We start from the raw sequence: 21076 nt of genomic DNA, 5'->3' as shown, positions 1-21076 counted from the left end.
CTTCAAGCCTCTGATAATAACATCTGGAGCGCTGCCCGCAGTTTTAGTCCCCTTACTCGACTAAGGACGTAACTGGGCCAGTTTAGCTCAGTGGGCTAGACAGCTGGTTTGTAATGCAGGACAAGGCCAGCAGCGCGGGTTCAATTCCTGTACCGGCCTCCCCGAACAGGCGCCGGAATGTGGCGACAAGGGGCTTTTCACAGTAACTTCATACTTCTGACAATAAAAGATTATTATTAGAGGCGTATCGGAGAAGGTTCACGAGATTGGAATGAAGGACTTGTCTTACGAATGGAGAATGAGCCGTTTAAGCCTATACTTGTTGGAGTTTAGAAGAATGAGAGGAAATCTAGTTGAGGTAGATAAGATGCTAAAGGGGATTGACAGGGTAGATGTAGAGCGAATGTTTCCCCCTGTTGGACATTCCAGAACGAGAAGCCACAGATTTAGGCTAAAGGGTAGCAGATTTAAAACAGAAATGAGGAGGGATTACTTCGCTCAAAGGGTCGTGAATCTGTGGAATTCTCTGTCCCGGAGTACAGTGGGTGCTGGAACACTAAACAAATTTGAGGAGGAGATGGATATAATTAGCTGGGGGATGAAGGGTGATGGTGAGCGGGCAGGAAGGTGGGGATGAGGCCGAGATGGGATCAGTCATGATCGTACTGAATGGCGGGGCGGGGGGGGAGGCTGGATTGCCTACCACTCGTGTTGATGTTCTTATGTAGCTCCCTCAGCTTTGCTCTAACTGTTCGGCCTTCATTGAATGGTCATGTTTGTGCAGCTGAATCTTGGAACTCGGGCTCACAGAGTTCTCCGACGTAAGGCGACTCGCAAAAGAGTCAACACCGACTTGAGGAAAAGCCACTGGCTGGATCGGGAATGTCCTGCCCCAGAGTGTGGGGGAGGTAGATTCAATTGTGCCTTTCAAGAAGAAAATTGGACTAGCAGTAAAAGAAAACCTGCAGTGCTACATTGAAAAGGCTGAGGAAGGGTGGGGGGGGGGGGGAGGGGGCTATCTGATCTGCTCTTGCACAGGGAATCCGGCACGGATTGAAAGGACTGAATCACCTCCACCTTTACTGCGATGATACTATGCTTCTATGTAAGGGTGACCACGTAGATGATACTGTGTAGTCAGTCAGTGCTCACCTTCACTGAGGAGAAATAATAATAATAATAATCGCTTATTGTCACAAGTAGGCTTCAATGAAGTTACAGTGAAAAGCCCCTAGTCACCACATTCCGGCGCCTGTTCGGGGAGGCTGGTACGGGAATTGAACCCGTGTCCTGCATTACAAGCCAGCTGGTTAGCCGACTGTGCTAAACCAGCCCCTAAATGGCACCATGAGAAGAGGAGACTGTACGTTGAGCCCTCTGGTTTTACGTCATTGAAAGGGTTGCCTCATACGTAGAGGAGGGGGAGGAGGTTAAAGACTATAATCTTCAGCCCAGCAGTAAGTTGCATTGAAAACTAAAGATGGCTCTGCATTATACGAGGGCGAGCCTTTGCAGTTAATTATACATATATGTATATATATATATTGTGTGATTTTCGTGAGATAAAGTAGAGGCAACTATGCTACGGAGTCTTTTAGAAAATCAGCGACAATGCAAGGTAAGTAAATAACATCTTCACACATTGTGGCACAAATTATTCATGAGCTTCTTTCTTCCTGTCTGACTTACTGGCATAGTCTGGCTTCCATGCAGGCTGTTAATGGCTGCTTGAGCTTCTGCGTGAGAGGAATATTTTACAAACGCACAGCCTGGGAGAAGAGAAGAGAGAGACAAGAAAGCAGAGAGAATTATCTTATTGCCTGATCATTGCTCATGGCGCCCAACTCTCTTGATGTTCAACAAAGGTGCAAAGCCATTATTCCAACACGGCAGGAACATTACGTTGAATTACGATACGTCTACAGCACAGGAGCAAGGGCCTCGACCCAACTGCCCTACTCCCAGTATTTATCCTCCACAGCCTTCTCCTGTTAACCCCTCTTCATCTAATCCTGGCAGCATAATTCTCCCCTTTGTTCTCCTTCATGTGCATCTGTGTGGCTCGCCTCAATCACCCAATGTGGCAGCAAGTTCCACAATCTTTACACTGCTGACAGGGTGATACAATGCCTCTTCTTGTCCTAAACACTCTATTGGTTTTCTTAGTATATTTCTAACCTCTGATTTAGGATGCCCCTACAGGTAGAAACATTTTCTCCACAACATCCTACAGCCTTCTGTTTTTTTATTGAAGAGAGCACAGCGAACATGGTCGTATTGGTTAATGGCCACATCAGTTTAATCACCTGAGAGCAGACTAGGCTGTCATCTTACTGGACAAGTGTCGGGCAATAGTCACCTCCCCGTGTCATTCGATGGCAATGGAAACCCCGCCCCCCCCCCCCCCCACCTCATTCTCATGCTCTTGGAGTTACCGTTGATCCGAAACCCAACTGGACCAGCCATATAAACATTCTGGTAAAAGAGCAGGTCGGAGGCTCGGCAATCTGGAGTGAGTAACTCATCTCCTGTTATAACCCACACGAGGCCTATGGGGTTAGAGCACCCACTCTCCCCGTGAGCCTCGTTGAGTTGGAGCTCCCTTGCTGAGGGGCGGCGAGCCCATGGACAGGGTAATAGACATTGATACAAAAGTCGGACAAACTTGGAACCAGAAGATGGGTGGCAAGGTGGCACGGCGGTTAGCACTGCTGCCTCACGCCACCGAGGACCCGGGTTTGATCCTGGCCCCGGGTCACCCTCCGCCGCGTGGAGTTTGCACATTCTCCCCGTGTCTGCGTGGGTCTCGCTCCCACAACCCGAAAGGATGTGGGCGGCACGGTAGCACAGTGGTTAGCACTGTTGCTTCACAGCGCCCGGGGTCCCGGGTTCGATTCCCGGCTTGGGTCACTGTCTGTGCGGAGTCTGCACGTTCTCCCCGTGTCTGCGTGGCTTTCCTCCGTTCCCTCCCACAAGTCCCGAAAGGTGTGCTGTTAGGTGAGGTGGACTTTCTGAATTCTCCCTCGGTGTACCCGAACAGTGTGGCGACTAGGGGATTTTCACAGTAACTTCACTGCAGTGTTAAGCCTACCTGTGACAATAATAAAGGTAAAGATTAAAAAAGAATGGGCCACGCTCAATTGCCCCTTAATTGAAAAAAAAAAAAGAATTGGGTACTCAAATTTATTTTTAAAAAAGACTTGGAACCAACGCCGCAGACCCGGTGGGATCTGAAGAGTATGGTACATATTATCACTTGGCAAATCAGTTCCAACAACACTCAAAAGGCTGGCATTTGGTCAGCACTCAATCCACCAACATAAACATTCCCTCCCTCCACCACTGGAGCCCAGTGGCAGTAGTGTGTAGAGTGAAATGCAGCAACTCATGAAGGCTTCCTCGACAGCACCTTCCAATCCGCAACCTCGACCACCGTGGAGAACAAGGGTAGCAGGTGCATGGGGACACCGCCGCCAAGTTCCCCTCCAATCCACGCACTATTCTGACTTGGAACAATATCGCCGTTCCTTCACTGTCGCTGGGTCAAAATCATGGAACCCCACTCTCCCTAACAGCACTGTAGGTGTACCTACACCTGATGCAGGGCAGCGGTTCAAGAAGGCGGCTCACCACTAGCTTCTTAAGGGCAATTAGGGATGGGCAAGAAATGCTGGCCTAAGCGGTGATGCTGACATCACATGAATGAATAAAAGAAAAGTCAACTATCTCGCTGCACCGTGGCACAGTGGTTAGCACTACTGGCTTTGATCGATGCGCGGGTTTACGGGGATAGGGCGGGGGAGTGGACCTAGTAGAGTGTTTTTTCGGAGGGTTGGTGCTGATTGGTCTCCTTCTGCACGGTAGCGGTTCTATGGGGTAGTGGATAATAATGCAATAAGAACAAAGAACAAAGAAATGTACAGCACAGGAACAGGCCCTTCGGCCCTCCAAGCCCGTGCCGACCATGCTGCCCGACTAAACTACAATCTTCTACACTTCCTGGGTCCGTATCCCTCTATTCCCATCCTATTCATGTATTGTTCAAGGTGCCCCTTAAATGTCAATATCGTCCCTGCTTCCACCACCTCCTCCGGTAGCGAGTTCCAGGCACCCACTACCCTCTGAGTAAAAAACTTGCCTCGTACATCGACTCTAAACCTTGCCCCTCGCACCTTAAACCTATGCCCCCTAGTAATTGACCCCTCTACCCTGGGGAAAAGCCTCTGACTATCCACTTTGTCTATGCCCCTCATAATTTTGTAGACCTCTATCAGGTCGCCCCTCAACCTCCGTCGTTCCAGTGAGAACAAACCAAATTTATTCAACTGCTCCTCATAGCTAATGCCCTCCATACCAGGCAACATTCTGGTAAATCTCTTCTGCACCCTCTCTAAAGCCTCCACATCCTTCTGGTAGTGTGGTGACCAGAATTGAACACTATACTCCAAGTGTGGCCTAACTAAGGTTCTATACAGCTGCAACATGACTTGCCAATTCTTATACTCAATGCCCCGGCCAATGAAGGCAAGCATGCGTATGCCTTCTTGACTATCTTCTCCACCTGTGTTGCCCCCTTCAGTGACCTGTGGACCTGTACACCTAGATCTCTCTGACTTTCAATACATTTGAGGGTTCTACCATTCACTGTATATTCCCAACCTGCATTAGACCTTCCAAAATGCATTACCTCACATTTGTCCGGATTAAACTCCATCTGCCATCTCTCCGCCCAAGTCTCCAAATAATCTAAATCCTGCTGTATCCTCAGACAGTCCTCATCGCTATCCGCAATTCCACCAACCTTTGTGTCGTCTGCAAACTTACTAATCAGACCAGTTACATTTTCCTCCAAATCATTTATATATACTATAAACAGCAAAGGTCCCAGCACTGATCCCTGCGGAACACCACTGGTCACAGCCCTCCAATTAGAAAAGCATCCTTCCATTGCTACTCTCTGCCTTCTATGACCTAGCCAGTTCTGTATCCACCTTGCCAGCTCACCCCTGATCCCGTGTGACTTCACCTTTTGTACTAGTCTACCATGAGTGACCTTGTCAAAGGTCTTACTGAAGTCCATATAGACAACATCCACTGCCCTACCTGCATCAAGCATCTTTGTGACCTCTTCGAAAAACTCTATGAAGTTAGTGAGACACGACCTCCCCTTCACAAAACCATGCTGCCTCTCACTAATACGTCCATTTGCTTCCAAATGGGAGTAGATCCTGTCTCGAAGAATTCTCTCCAGTAATTTCACTACCACTGATGTAAGGCTCATCGGCCTGTAGTTCCCTGGATTATCCTTGCTACCCTTCTTAAACAGAGGAACAGCATTGGCTATTCTCCAGTCCTCCGGGACATCACCTGAAGACAGTGAGGATCCAAAGATTTCTGTCAAGCCCTCAGCAATTTCCTCTCTAGCATCCTTCGGTATTCTGGGGTAGATCCCACCAGGCCCTGGGGACTTATCTACCTTAATATTTTTCAAGACGCCCAATGCCCAAGCATTTAATCGATGACTTCCCAGTTTAAATGAGTGTGCTAACCCAAAGTTATTCTGCTTTTTCCAATTTAGTGGCAATCCATCAACTTGGGGAGGCACGGTCAGGGGTGATACCGCTCCCGCTCGGCCTCAAAGACCCCACCCTCAGCCATATTTCCTCCTTCCAGTGCCAGGTCTTTGTTTGTTTGGCCAGGGAGGAGTCCTGGAAGGGGCTTTTGAGATCTCTTTTGGAGACAAAACCGTGTTCTGGTCCGCGGGTGGCATGGGGTGCCACGCCTGCAAGAAGGTGGGGCATATTAGAAAAAATTGCCTCTCCTCTAAGACTGCCGCTGATGGTGCCGCCGCCCCCTCTACTTCGACTGGCCTTGCAACTAACCTTCCATTGGGGGGAGCCATGCTGACGCCAACTACACCTCGGATGCTGGCATGGAGCTGAGGGGCCACCCGCCTGGCCGAAAGGCTGAGAGGAAGACCAACAGGGCGATTCGCCAGTGGTCAGGTTCGGGTCCTTCTGACCCTCTGACCCTGACTGACCCAGTGCCGCTGGCTACTGACTCGGGTGCAGCCGTTCCACCTCACCCCACCATCACCCAGCAACACCCGAAGCCCGGTGACATTTCGCCATCGGACGCCGGGCCCAGCGACACTTCTGCGCAGGTCCCTGTAGGTGGCGGTAGTGAGGTGCGCGACCTCGAACCAGAGGGTGCTCAGTCCCAGCCACAAATTCTGGAGAGAAGCAATGAGGGACAAGGAGTCAGCCTGGAGGGTCCTCCAGAGATCGAGGTCTCCCCGGTGTGTGACCCTCTCCCCCGTGTGGTGAATGTATAATTACTGATAATTCACCGGTGCACTGTGTTATGTTATTAACCCTGTGGGCTCTACCTATGGGCCATTGTGTGGCTTCACCCACAGGGGATATGTTGGGCATGTACGGGCTCCGCCCATGGCTCCACCCCCTTTACAGGAAGTATAAGAGCTGCCGACATGCGGGGCCGCCTTCAGTGTTGTACCGGTCACAGGCAGGCTCAGTTCTAAGCTGATTAAAACCACGGTTTACTTCTCCACGTGTCTTCGAGTGAATTGATGGTCGTATCACCCCGCAAACGGTGTCACTCCAGGTTCATTCACACCCAGTCCCCGAAAGAAAAGAGGCAGAGGGATAGTGAGGAAATCCCAGCACCTGCCCACCGAGCAGGGTGCTTCGGAGTTGGACGGGACCTTGGGGGGCCCGTTCCACCCAGTACAGTTTAGCATCCCGGACTTGGTCCATTTCTCAGGGGCGGGGAACAGCGGTAACCCCCTACTTCTTAGGTTCTGAGCAGGATATAGTTTGGAAGACTCTCTCTCCCAACCATTGTCTTTGGGCACCTCTGCCACCATCCCAGACCTGTTCTGGAGTTATTTTCGGGGACTTCCAGTTACCAGGTGGCGGGGGTGGAGCAGGCATCTGCACCACCGCCTCCCGCTGGCCCGGGACCTCGGGAGGAGCCTGAGGAGATCCCGTCTGTCGATGATCCCGGTGGTGGGATCAAGGCAGGTCCTGGGTTGGTTGGTGGGCCCGTGTCGCCCGCTGCGCTCAGTGTGGTGGAGGATCCGGGCCCGGAGGGCGACTGTCCGAAGGCTGTCAGCCGCCCAGTGTCGGGAGCGGAGGGTGCACATGAGGCTCTCTGTAGCGGGGTGCAGGGCTCACTCGTGCCTGACACTGTGTCGCCCCCTCACCCCCTCTGGGGGACAACCGGAATCCGGCACATCATAATTGAAGGTTCTTTTGTTTTTTTGCCTCCGTAGATAATTCAGGCAGTGCCCTATTGGGCTTCCCCCCTCCACCAACACCCCGACTCCCTCCCTCCCACCACCCTCCTTTCCCCTCTCTCCCCACCCCACCCCCTTCCTTTCCCTTCTGTTGATACAGAGGCGAGGGTATCTGGTCTTTCCAGTGCATAGTTTACTGCTTGTACCATTTGATTTTTGTACAACTGTGTTGTGAACTGGTTTAATAATCAGAGTATCCATTCCCCCCTCCCCGTACATTGGTACAGAGGGGAGGGTACACTGTTTCTCCAACACAAAATTAGTGTTTGGACCGTTTGGCCTTGTATATATTTTGTACTGTTTTAATAAAAAGATATGGCCAATCCAGCTACCCTGCACATCTTTGGGTTGTGGGGGTGAGACTCATGCAGACACAGGGAGAATGTGCAAACTCCACACAGAGAGTGACCTGGGGCTGGGATCGAACCTGGGACCTCAGCATCGTGAAGCAGCAGTGCTAACCACTGCGCTCCTAACTCAAAGCTATTCTTAACTCGATAACTAAACTAGCTAACTCCTGAAGCGGTTCGCCAATCAGTAAGCCAATGACAATCCTGTCGGTCGTCCATCACTTGAAGCTACCTAACGCCATCTCATAGCTGTTGACTCACTAACTTCATCGACACCGCAGGTGGCTGGTGTACAAGCCCAAGTTGGCCAGCAGGTGGAGTTCACCAGTTTCAGGAAAGTACTGGATTGACGCAGAAGGGGATGACTAACCTTTGCTGGTCCCATCTGGGCCTCGAAGAATGGTGCACTCTTCAATCGAGCCGAAGGATTCAAATAGTCTCCTGACGTCGTCCTCTGTTTGCTGTTTACCCAGCATGCCCACAAAGAGCTTTCTATCTTCTGAAACAAAGAAAAGGCATCTTAATCCTCGAAGGAGCCAACGGCCATTGCACGTGTCCAAATATCGTCAGCACATCGCTTATCATCAAGTAAGAAATGGCGGGGTGGGAGGTGGGGGAGGGAGCACGGCAGATTGGCAGCCGCTGCTGTGGCAAGTCACGAGGGGAAACTTGTAAAACGGCTGAAGCATGGCCAATTTACCAACTAACACCAGCGTTGTGGGGGTCAAGAATTATTTTTAATCAGGCGACGAACAGAGCAAATAAAACCAACATCTGTCCCTCTCTCCTTTGTTTATCCGTCAGTACGATTCGGGGACTCCACAGAGAGCAGTGGTCTCTGCTCCCTGCCTGCACCTTCACTGAACTCCTTGGCGGAATGCCTGACAGAAGTTCCTCCCGCTGCAGGTTCGCAGTCCGCGCGCTGCATCTTGCCAGAAGCAGCTGTCTCGCAGCTGAAATGCTGCGGGGCGGGCCATTCCTGTGACCCGCATGCGCCATTGCGGTGTTTCATTTCCTATTTTGTCGAATCAAGGATGCGGGGGTTGCGGGTTGGGGGGGGAGCAGGAATCTATTACGTGCTCTGCGTACACCATTAAAGCAACTACTTGAAATGATTTCCCCGACACAGTTATTATTTTACCCGTCGTTTCCCGGGGGATGGCACGGCGGCGCAGTGGTTAGCACCGCTGCCTCACAGCGGCAGGGACCCGGGTTCCAATCCGGCCTCGGGTGACTGTCTGCGTGGAGTCTGCACCTTCTCCCCGTGTCTGCCTGGGTTTCCTCCGGGTGCTCCGGTTTCCTCCCACAGTCCAAAGATGCACAGGTTTGGTGGATTGGCCACGCTAATTTTGGCCCTTAGTGTCCAAGGATGTGCAGGTTAGGAGGGGATATGGGGATAGGGAGGGAGCGTGGGCCTAGGTAGGCTTCCTTTTCAGAGGGTTGGTGATGGGTCGAATGGCCTCCTTCTGCACTGTGGGGATTCTATGATTCTAGCGTAAGATTGTTGGGATCCTGTGCTCGCTATTGCCGGAGTAAGTAAGCACCAACTACTTGCAATTTGCGAAAGTATCTCACTCTGACGTCCGCCTCCTTTTGCAACACCTACAAAATGTTCACTGGACCAGGGAATCCCGAGCAGTCATAAAACAACAGCAGATTGCATTTATATGGTGCCTTTAACGCAGAAAAACATCCCGAGACGCTTCGCAGGAGCTTTAACAAACACTGCGTCACATAAGGAGATATCAGAACCAGTGGCCAAAACCTTGCCGAAGAGGTGGGGATTTAAGGACCATGGTAAAGGGGGAAAGCGAGGTTTGAGAGCCAGGAGAATTCCGGCGCTAATGACCTCGGAAACGGAAGCCAACTTTGCCGAGGGTGGAGTGGAATGGAGTACGACAAACCGGACACGTGCGAGAGATCTTGGAGGGTCGGAGGAGGCCGCTGAGGTGGAGGGGCCATGGAGGGATTTGAAAATTAGTGGAAAGGAATTGGCGCGTTGCCGAATGGGAGCCAACGTGAGTCAGTGAGCACAGAGGGCAATGGATGAGCTGGACTTGGTGCAAGTTGGGGTACGGGCAACAGACGTTGGATGAGTTGAGGTAAAGGGGGGTGGGGGGGGGGTGTCACAGAGATGGGGCCAGCGGGATCTTACGGTCTTGCCGAAGCTGACCTCACAGCGGGTAGGGGCAAACCACACAAAGCCCATAGATCTTGCTGGCGGGTAATGGCGGGGAGGGGGGTGGGGTGGGGGCGGGGAGGGCGGAGTGGCTGGGGCGGTGCGGGCAGCCAGAGAATCCCAGCCACCCCTTCTCGTCTAACTTGAGGCCGGAGGAGTGACGATGGACGCAGTGACATTGAAACAGGAAAGCTGCTAGCAATGCTGGTCCAATGGACCGGGAGCACATCCAGGGAGGGATAAAGGTCCCAGTATTCAGGGGGTCAATGATGTCAGGGCACGGGATTAATCTTTTAACAGGCATCTCAAAAACGTTTTTAAACATCACAACGCGTGACTTGCTACTTTAATTCTCAGTGCCTGGTAAGGTTAGTGGCACGGGCAGGTAGATGTCGGATGTAATTCACTGCAGAGCAATGTTAAATTGAGAAAAAGGGACGGCCGGAAGAAAAGTGTCCGATATTGTAAGAATTTCTGCGGCGTAGAGGGACAGAGAGCTCTGTTTAAATAAAAGCAAATGAGATTTTTTAAACGTCTTATCACGGGGTGTGGATGACACAGCCTCGGCCCACTTGCTGCCCCTCCCTAATTGCTGTCGAACTGAATGGATAGCGAGGGTCATTTCGGAGGGCAGCGAAAACTCAGCCACACTGCCGTGAGTCTGGAGCCACATGTAGGCCAGACGGGGTTGGGGCGGCAGATTCCCTTCCCTGAAGGGTATTCGTGAACCCGATGGGGATTTTCTTTCTCCTCATGACAAGTGATGAATGTTTCAGGGAAACATTTCTGAGACCGGTTTTCAATACCAAACGCGATTGATTGAATCTGAATTCCCCCACCTGCCGAGGTGGGATTTGAACCCGTGGCCCCCCAGTGAATTAGCCTGGGCCTCTGGATGATTAGCGGCGATGCTGGCACACCGCTCCCAGAATTATGGGTTTCATACACCAAGTACTGAACAGATAGCGACAATAACTGAGTACAAGACTTTGGCTCGGCCCAATGGGACACTCTTCCCACCCGTCTGTACAAAGTGTATAAAAACCACGGAAACAAAGAATATCGAGCAGAACGACTCAGGAATGGAAGATTACAGTTGGGCCCTTGAATGTGGGTCTTTACTCCCGAATTGGTGGCAGCTGATGAAGATTTTCAAAATTAGGAATGAATGATTGTTTCCACAAAATGGTAACAAGGAAAATAGAATGGACGCTGATAATGAGCAGAACCGCGCAGACAGTTATTTGGAACCCAAATAGCGGAATTCTACATCCCGGATGCGGCGCGCCCCCCCCCGCCGGCAGCGGGATCCTTCGCCCCGGCAGCCGGTCAATGGGATTTCCCACTGTGGGTAGCCCCACATGGTCGGGATAGCGCGTGGGTGCGTTGCCGACGGAGCGGAGGATTGTGCCGACGGAGAATCCAGCCCAAAATGTTTTACCAGAAGCTAATTTTACTAATTCATGACTTAAAAAGCAATCAGGTCAACATTTGAATAGGAAAGGGATATATCGAAAGGCCGGGGAAACAGAGTTAGATTCAGCAGCTTCAAACTATGGAATTATCACCAGTGCTGACACGATGGGCTGAATGGCGCGTCATTCTCTTCTGCAATTTTTATAGTTCTGCTGACGAGACGGAAGGCTCTTGATAAAAAAAAAAAGCTGGGTGGGATTTTCCACGCCCCCCCCCCCCCCCCGCCCCCCAGTTGCATATTTTCCAGTGGGTGGGGCCCGCCATTGGCCGGGTCAGCTCTGGTCCCGTCGGTGTTTATGGGGTTCCTCGTTCCCCGTACCCACCCGCTGCCGCCGGGGAACCCAGAGCGAGGGGTCGCCACCGGCAGGACCGGAAGATCCCGCTGGCTGGATGGGCCGGAATACTTCGGCCGAGAGTATTTCCGTTCCCTCGGGGGGGGGCAAATAAAGTAATTAACCAGTGCAATTGTAACGGCACGGAACATCCATGGGCCTCTTCAAATCATCTCCTGCTGACGCCTTTGTGCTGGACCAGCAAATCCTCCAGGAAACTGGCTGGCCTGGATGGTACAAAACCTCCGAACCTAATAACGAGGAGATATCTCATCCGTCTACATTAAGTTTACGAATCAGAAAGAAATGATTATTAAAATATGCAATATATATTGGAAGGACTAAGCATTCTTTCTAGTGAGTGGTAGTGGGGAGTGTCATTGAATGCAGATTAGATATGGTGGCCTCGATCTTACGGTGAGCGACAATGTTGGGATCATTACCGCTGCCGGTGTTGTTTTCTCCGCCCCGGCGGAACTGTACATTTTAGTAGCACACCTTCCCGTCCCGATTGAAGCATCAATGGGCAGCGTAACCACACCTGGTTAAGTCCAGCAAGCACAGGAGAGTTGACGGGGGAGGTGGTGGAGGGTGTGTGGGGGGGATGGGGGGGGGGGGGGCGGCGGGTAGAGAACACACTCCCTTTTTCAGACAGTAGCTGCCATATTCAGGTATCGTAAGAAGTCTTACAACGCCAGGTTAAAGTTCAACAGGTTTGTTTCGAATCACTAGCTTTCGGAGCGCAACTCCTTTATCACCTGAACATTGAACAGTCCTGAGCGATTCTCGGTAGGAGGAGAGGGAGAGAGACAGCTGCAATCAGTAACTGGGATTCATTGAGACCAGGTTGAACTGAGTGCAGTAGACCTTCAGGAACTGGAATCGTCTGAATTATTACACAATCTTAATTCTGATTAAGGGATATCGCTAATAGTTAGGATTTTTTGACGGATCCTGAGATGCATCCTAAAAGCAAATGAGATTTTTTAAACGTCTTATCACGGGGTGTGGATGACGCAGCCTCGGCCCACTTGCTGCCCCTCCCTAATTGCTGTCGAACTGAATGGATAGCGAGGGTCATTTCGGAGGGCAGCGAAAACTCAGCCACACTGCCGTGAGTCTGGAGCCACATGTAGGCCAGACGGGGTTGGGGCGGCAGATTCCCTTCCCTGATTCCCTTCCCTTCCATGCATTATGCCTTAAGATGCCAGGCCTGAAACTTGCTGGCAATTCTGTATAGAATGGGCAAGTAGGGCTGTGGGTAACAGTCCCAATTTAAGATGCAGAATCAGGTGTACCACGGAGAAAATTCTCGAGAATTTTCTTGGGCTGTTCTTGTTTTGCAGGATCTATCGACCAACATGTTTTTTGGCGGCAGAGGTAGACCGCCAGCGGGACTTACCGCCGCCGCCATTGTCAACGGGGATTTACGTTGATCGGGTAGTACGCGCCCTCTGTTGCCCGTGTCTTCAATGGCAGCAAGTCCTGTTCACCTTTCACCCCTGCGCTCACTGGTCTCCGTTGGCTCGCTCCCAAGCAAGGTGTTGGTTTTAAAATTCTCCGCTGAGATCCTCTGGTCCCTGCCGATGGCGCCCCCTCCCCCGCTCCGCGTCGGATTCCCCAGTGGCAGAGGGTGCGGGCCATGTAATACCTCGCGGATATTTGCGGGACTGGGATTCCCGCCGCCTGCCAGTAGAGTACCACTTCCCCTTCTGGAAAACACACTGGGCCGTCGCGATTCCCGACGCCGTCAACATGGCCTTAGGAGCAGCGATTCTGACCCCTACGGGGGGACAGCATGGCACTGGAGCAACCCACGCTGCTCCAGCTGCTGATCCCGGCGGCAGATGGATGCCGCAGGTCTGCGCATGCGCGGTGGGACCGACGCCAACGCGCGAATGCGCAGTGGGACCGGTGCGATTGCCGCGCATGCGCAGTGGCTCCCTTCTCCGCGCCGGCCCCGTGCAACATGGCGTAGGGCTACAGGGGCTGGCGCAGAACAAAGGAGGCCCCCAGCCCGAGAGGCCGGCCTACCGATCGGTAGGCCCCGATCGCGGGCCAGGCCACAGCGGAGCCCCCCCCCCCCAACCCGGGGTCGGACCCCCCTCCCTCCCCACCAGACCGCCCCCGGAAGCATTCGCGCCGAGGTCCCGCTGGGTAAGACCAGATGTGAACGGCGCCAGTGAGACTCGTTTTTTTTTTTTGCGTGGCCGCTCAGCCCATCCCGGGCGTGGAGCGGGCCCCGACCGCTCTTTCCCAAAATCTCCTGATGTGGCTCGGTCTCATACATTGCTGTATAACTCTCCCGTGGGCCTTGGGACAATTCATTACGCTAAAGACGCTTTTTGAGTGTAAGCTGTTGTTGCTGAATTGAGCCCAGTATCGACCGTTCAAACGTCAGTACGTGGATGAAGCCAAATTTTATTCTGAAGTGGCTTTCCGGAACTGCTGCCTAAGGCACATCGGAAATGAAGCGGTTTTACGTTTTTAAGTGCTGCATAAATGTCAGTTGTTGTTCAGAGAGGCAAGACAAACATTTACCTTTGAGATGCTTACGGTCACGCGACATTTCGGGGGAAGACATTTCCTCACCTGGCCCATGTGTCAATCATACCATCGGTGGCCTGGTCATTTGTCAGAGCCCGACGTTTATTTTGACCCATTCCAAATTCAACCCAAGGTTTAACTGCTGCCTGGGTCTATGGATGCCCAGATCGTGTCTAAATCCTGCCCAATGGCCTTCCTTGCATTCTTATAAGACCATAAGACGTAGGAGCAGAAGTAGGCCATTCGGCCCATCGAGTCTGCTCCGCCATTCAATTAAATCGCGACTGATCTGATATAATAATCCTCAACTCCACTTTCCTGCCTTGTCCCCATAACCCTTGACTCCCTCACTGGTTTAAAATCTGTCCATCTCAGCCTTAATCATACTTTTTAAAATAAAAAAGTACCCAATTCATTTTTTCCAATTAAGGGGCAATTTAGTGTGGCCAACCCACCTAGCCTGCACATTTTTGGGTTGTGGGGGGGCGAAACCCACGCAAACACGGGGAGGATGTGTAAACTCCACACGGACAGTGACCCAGAGCCGAACCTGGGACCTCAGCGCCGTGAGGCAGCCGGACTAGCCCACTGCGCCTCCGTGCTGCCCCTGCCTTGACCATACTTAACGAACCAATCTCTACAGCTCTCTGTGGTAAAGAATTCCACAGATTCACTACCCTCTGAGAGAAGAAATTCCTCCTCATCTCTCAAGGTCATTTGCACACCTTTACTGGGGTCTGCATTCCATTCGGTGACAATTATTCTCAGTAGCTTGGCATGGCGTTTAGCCGCAAGAAATTAAAGCTGTAAAACACCTAATAACTCAGACGCGGTGAAGCTATGAGGGATTACAGATTCATGAATCAAGTAAGGTCGCATTTGCTCAAACATTGTATGCACTTTTACAGTTTTTAACTAAAATATCTTCCGCCTTCATCATATGTGTCACAGGTTCAGAAGAGGTCACAAAATGGCACGTGATGGACCTCAGTAAACTGGGTCGCTCAAGAGTATTTTGGGAAACATACACCAATTATTGGTGGGTCGCCTGTTACAATGCTACAGGAGTACTGTTCTCATCCAACCAGGCAATGGCCCGTTCAGGCGAGAGGCACAGTTCATAAGGATACAGAGGACACCTTTAGACGTACATTCTGCCTCAACTGGGGCCAACTTTCTCATTCACTAGGTCTGAATGCGCTGTGTGGATGGACAGAGCGTGTGAGGGCTGCGTGCGAACTCACGGTCTCTCTCTCTCTCTGTGACTGAGAGACTAAAGTAGGGGACACCGGTGTCAGTACTGGGCAGGTGATCTATCTCTTCTTGCGCCACCTCTCTGCAGCCAGGCCTAGCTGCTCTGTTGCCATGGTAACGATGCCACCTCAGTGCCAGCCTGCCAAAGGATGTCAGCTCCCAATGTTGGCATCGACCGTGTTGGCTCTCATGTTTGACAGCTCCAAGCCAACCAAACCTGGCCCTTCCCAATTTGATTCATTAGCCGGCTTCAAGACTAGTTGATTCTGCTCATTTCTACTTCATTTATTCTGTCCACAAGGCTCTAATCGCGTTGTTTGTTTAATAGTGAGCATGGTACACTAATTATCCGCAGATAATTACATTAAATGAAAACTAGCAATAGAAAGCTCCTCTCAAGTATAAACAGCCCCTGCGCTATCAAGATAAATGCAGAAAACAGCTGATGGGTGCTTAGCTGTTGCATTATCTTTGGTGACGTAGCGAAGAACAGTCCTTATCCAGCTGCTGCCGAGACCAGTATTGTCACTACTTTAGTCACAGTTTTGTGCCAATTTATTGGGTTGTCATCAGAGGGCGCAACATTACTGCATGAGCACATTTTTCTTTCCATCGCATGAACCAACTCCTGGTTATTGAGAGTTTCTCAGGCTCACCTTGGTGAGATTGCCACCAATATTCCACAGCCCGGGCTGAACGTTTAATTACATTATAAGTTTTAGAACTTTAATTAAATAAGTCGAGCCAACATGGGTGATGCACGGAGGTGGGGGGCAATGCTTGGGGTGGGTTGGTGGAGAGCCCGTATACAAGGCAGTAAATGGAGGGCCTGTCTCGACTGTTGGCACCCCCAACCCATCATGCTGCCTAAACGGCAAGAAATTGGACTCCCACCTGGAAAATTCCAGGCTGCCCCCTTTAATTTAAAAAAAAATCGTTCATAGGATGTGGGCGTCGCCAGCTCGGCCACCATTCATTTCCCATCGATGGGCCGAATGGCCTCCTTCTGCACTGTAAATGCCATGATTCTATGATCCCTAACCTAACTGCCCTTGAGAAAGTGGCGGTGAGCTGCCTTCTTGGACGGCTGAAGTCCATGTGGTGTAGGTACACCCACAGTGCTGTTAGGGAGGGGGGAGTTCCAGGACCTTGACCCAGCGACAGTGAAGGAATGGGCCGATATATTTCCAAGTCAGGATGGCGAGTGGCTTGCAGGGAAACCTCCTGGTGGTGGTGTTCCCAGGTATCTGCTACCCTTGTCCTTTTAGATGGTAGCAGCCGCGGGTTTGGAAATGACTTGCAAGGGAACATGGAGCTCCTGTCTCAGAGGTAGCGACGCTAACCCACTGTGCAACAAGACGTCCTCATACCATGCATTGCTCAAACTACATAGAGCAAACTGAAACTGCAAAAAAGTTTTAATAATAAATCATGAAGACTTATAAATGTTCTTATTGGTCAGTAAGTGCAAGTCGTTTTATATCAATTTGCATATTCTATCATTTAGCAAGTAGTGTTTGATTATGTTGGCAGATGGGGCAGATTCAAGATGCAAGCAACACTTTTACTCCTGTGCATAATGTTATGTTGAAGCCGTTTAATATTAATTTTCTTGATTCATCTGAGGATGACTATAAGCCACAAAATACATTTTATTAAAACCATTGCGTCTACTGAAGTGGACCGTTGCTTCTCAGCAGATAAGCCAGCTCCACTTCTGTCCTCCCCCACCTCCAGAATCCCCCTCTCCTCTCCCGCCCCCTCCCCCCAGTGCCCTCCCCCTGAACCCGCTAAAAGCAGCAGGGTCATTACGACACAGAAGGAGACCATTCGGCCCATTGAACCCCAGCCGCACCAAGTGGTTCGAGACCTCCTCCTATTCTCAAATGTACAAACCCCCCACACTTTGCAACAAAATCGCTGTGAAGTAAATCAAGTCGGTCACTTTTCACAAAGATCACGATGGCAATTTGGCCAAGACTTTTTTTTTAAGATTGCCTTTCCCATTTCGAAAGATCTGAGGGAGCTATCAACGCTTGCATCTGAATCATTAAGATGCAGGAATGCCAAAGATTAATAAAGCATCCATGGTCTTAAATCTGACCATTTTACAAAAGAAACTAGGAAGCAACAGATTTAGTGACCGACTGAGCAATACATTTTGGTTAATGGCGATGGGTGTATAGAAGCTTACATTTTGGTTAGGGCAAACCTTTAGATCATACATTCAGTTAATGAAACACAATATTGTTTAAATAACAGCCAGAATTATGGGTGGAATTTAACTAAATGGGAACAGAGTCCCTTAATGAGCGCGCCAAGAAACACAATGCTATAAAATAGCACCGGGATTAGATATGGGGCCTCAGCGGGGAGCGCACGGCCTAGGCCACACATGGCCCCGTTTTGTGCACTGTGAACTCCCCCAGTGTAGCGAGAGACCTGGAGCCTCGAAGCGTTCCCTGAACCTCCTCCAAACCCCAACATAATATGGGAAGGCCCCCAGGTCCCGCCACAACACCCACGCAGGCACCCCCCAGCCCAATCGCCACCGTGTAAAGATGCCAGCTTGGACCCTTGGCAGTGCCAACATGGCACCTTGGCAGTGCCTCTGCCAGCTGGCAATGCCACCTGGGCACTTTGGCAGTGACAGACTGGCACCCAGGTGGCACTGCCAAGGTGCCAGGGTGCCAGACTTAAAAGTCACTCATTAAAAGATTCCTTCAGACCCTTAGCTCTTCCCATCCTAGTTATTTAGATTTCTGATGAATTGATTAAGGAGTAACTCTGAAAGCTCAGTTGGCTGGACAGCTGGTTTGTGATGCAAAGCGAGGTCAACAGCACGGGTTCAATTCCTGTATCGGCTGAGGTCATTCTTGAATTCTCAACCTCCCTCCTCGCCTGAGGTGTGGTGACCCTCAGGTTAAATCACGACCAGTCAGCTCTCCCCCTCAAAGGGGAAAGCAGCCAGTGGTCATTAGGGACTGTGGCGATTTGATGGTCTTATCTTCAATAAAGAACCCACATATTGTTTTACCAATTCTTGCTGCATGATTGGGACGCATGCGAGAAACAGAAGAACAAAACATCTGGATTTCCTTTCCAAATGTCCTATGCAGATGGGCTTTAGATTAGTTTCACAGGTCGGCGCAACATCCGAAGGGCCTGTACTGCGCTGTAATGTTCTATGTTCTTTGATGTTCCTTATCTGTCAGGTTGAACCAATCCCTGAAACAGATCACCCCTCACTCTTTCATACTTCAAAGAGTAAAAGTCAAGTTTACGCCACTTGTACGAAAACAAAATTCTGCAGATGATGAAATGAAGAAAGAAATGCTCAGGGGGCCTGGCAGTGTGTGTGTGGAGAGAGAAACAGCTTCTCTTTCCACAGATGGTGCCCGAACGGCTGAGTAATTCCGGCATTTTCCAGTTTCAGTTATGCCTCAAGGCTTCTGAAACCACCCAGGACACTTGATCAGCTCCCCACCCGCCAGCTTAAAACATTCACTCCCTCCACTACTGGCACACACTGGGCGCCAAGGTCCCACGGGCAAGGTGCACTGCAGCGCGTTGTCAAGCCTCCTTCGACAGCAACTTCAAACCCCTGAGCTCCGCCACCCAGATGGACAAGGGCAGCGGACGAGTGGGAATACTGCCTTCTTCAAGCTCCCGCCAAGTGTCATGGGGATGTCACTTTAAGACATGTTTGTCTTCTCAAATGGCTGCAGTGATGTCATTGTGTGGGTGGAGCTGGGCTGTGGCTCTGGTTTTTACTTTCTTTTTGAGCTGGGAGCTGTTTGTGGCTCTGAGTTTTAGTTTCGGCTTAGACAGTTGAAAGCTGTATTCAGACTACAAGGATATTGGAGTCTCTCTCTCTGCATGATAAAAAGATGTTTCCAGATCACTTGATAACTTCAAAGTAATATCTATGTCCTGGAAGGAATTCAAACCTGCTATTAAGGGTTAAATAGAGAGTACTGGAGCTGTGTGGGGTATTTGGGTTTGTAGTTGATAAAAATGCTGACTGTGTGCTTATAGAAATGTTAATTGAATTTGTAGAATAAACTTAATAATAATAATTGCTTATTGTCACAAGTAGGCTTCAATGAAGTTACTGTGAAAAGCCCCTAGTCGCCACATTCCGGCGCCTGTTTAGGGAGGCCGGTACAGGAATTGAACCCGCGCTGCTGGCCTTGTTCTGCTTTACAAGCCAGCTGTTTAGCCCACTGTGCTAAACCAGCCTCTCATCATTTTTTATGTCAAGTGTTTAAGACTCTGTTGCATAACACCTGAAGAGTAGGCCCTTGTGCTCTCCATAACCAAAATCTATAAACAATTGTAGGTCAGGTGAACTCCATGATATACTTTGGTGTTCTCTAAACCCTGGCCCATAACACAAGTCACACACCGCCCTGACTTGGAAGTGTATTGCTATATTCCTTCACTGTCGCCCCCATTACCCCCACTCCCCTCAACTACACTGCGGGTGCACCGACACCACCAAGAACTGCAGCGGTTCAAGAAGGCGACTCACCATCACCTTCTCAAGGACAATTAGAGGATGAGAAAGGAAGAAAAAACTGTTTGGAGACTATTTTGAGACTCGCTAAAAAAAAAAAATCAATAGATCAAACAATGACTTTTAGGGAAAAAAACGTCTTCACTCGGGAGAGTTCTGTAATGTGGACCAATGTGAGCCAGTGTACGACAGATGCACCTTTTTGATCCTAATTCAACAGGAAAGGCACTGTGAATAAATCTGTGGAACAGCAGGACCGGACATACAGCTGCTTATTTCTCAACAGGCAGCACGGTAGCATGGTGGTTAGCACAATTGCTGCACAGCTCCAGGGTCCCAGGTTCGATCCCCCGGCTTGGGTCACTGTCTGTGCGGAGTCTGCACGTTCTCCCCGTGCGTGCGTGGGTTTTCTCCGGGTGCTCTGGTTTCTTCCCACAGTCCAAAGATGTGCAGGTTAGGTGGATTGGCCATGCCAAATTGCCCTGAGTGTCCAAAATTGCCCTTAGTGTTGGGTGGGGTTACTGGGGTATGGGAATAGGGTGAGGGTATGGGCTTGGGTAGGGTGCTCTTTCCAAGAACCGGTGCAGACTCGATGGGCCGAATGGCCTCCTTCTGCACTGTGAATTCTATGAAAAAATCATGCAAGACAAAGAGCAAAGGTACAGCAAACAGGACTCACAAACAAAGTTGCAGCAAGTTCCCCCGCTAAAAGCAGGGTAGTTTCTTCGGCGATGTACAGCGAGTGGAGGAGAGTTAGATTGTCGACTCAATGTGCATAAAACCAACCCTGGTTACCCGCAGCACCGCAGGGGGATCGATGTGTGAGTTACCCCATCATCTGCTACCTGCCCAGGGAATAGTGGTGTCAGTTTGCGCCACCCTCACTGACTGTGAGACACATGGAACTCGGCAGTCGCGGTGGCTTTCCGAGGGTAGAGATCAAAGAGTATGCTCGGGGTGAGGGGGTACTTATTGTGTAAACAGAAACATTCTGCGAGTCAGAAAGAATGATCCTTTTCATTAATCTCATTCACAAGCTGGAACGGTTCCAGAGTCAGAAGGTATTTAGTCGCAATTCAATGAGTCTCACTTCAAATTAAC

The 21076-nt window shown here is 50.6% G+C and overlaps 1 protein-coding gene across 11 annotated transcripts in view; it reads right to left on the bottom strand.

Moving 5' to 3' along the window:
* LOC140404397 (CUGBP Elav-like family member 4) overlaps window positions 1-21076 on the bottom strand; it is a 977034-nt gene that overhangs the window by 90691 nt on the left and 865267 nt on the right. For 8 of the 11 annotated variants that reach the window (XR_011938498.1, XM_072492868.1, XM_072492862.1 and 5 more), the window contains 2 exons: window positions 8039-8167; window positions 1690-1769 (listed from right to left, as the gene is read on the bottom strand). Coding sequence is in view for 10 of the 11 variants with exons in the window: in XM_072492868.1 (XP_072348969.1) it covers window positions 1690-1769; window positions 8039-8167 (209 nt within the window). In the remaining variant the exon portion in view is untranslated. The remainder of the gene's footprint in view (window positions 1-1689; window positions 1770-8038; window positions 8168-21076) is intronic. The other 3 variants (XM_072492861.1, XM_072492865.1, XM_072492867.1) reach the window with 1 other exon arrangement.

The sequence above is a fragment of the Scyliorhinus torazame genome, chromosome 30 (genome assembly GCF_047496885.1).
Source record: "Scyliorhinus torazame isolate Kashiwa2021f chromosome 30, sScyTor2.1, whole genome shotgun sequence".
Lineage (NCBI taxonomy): Eukaryota > Metazoa > Chordata > Chondrichthyes > Carcharhiniformes > Scyliorhinidae > Scyliorhinus > Scyliorhinus torazame.
This window is presented reverse-complemented; position numbering and strand designations above follow the sequence as displayed.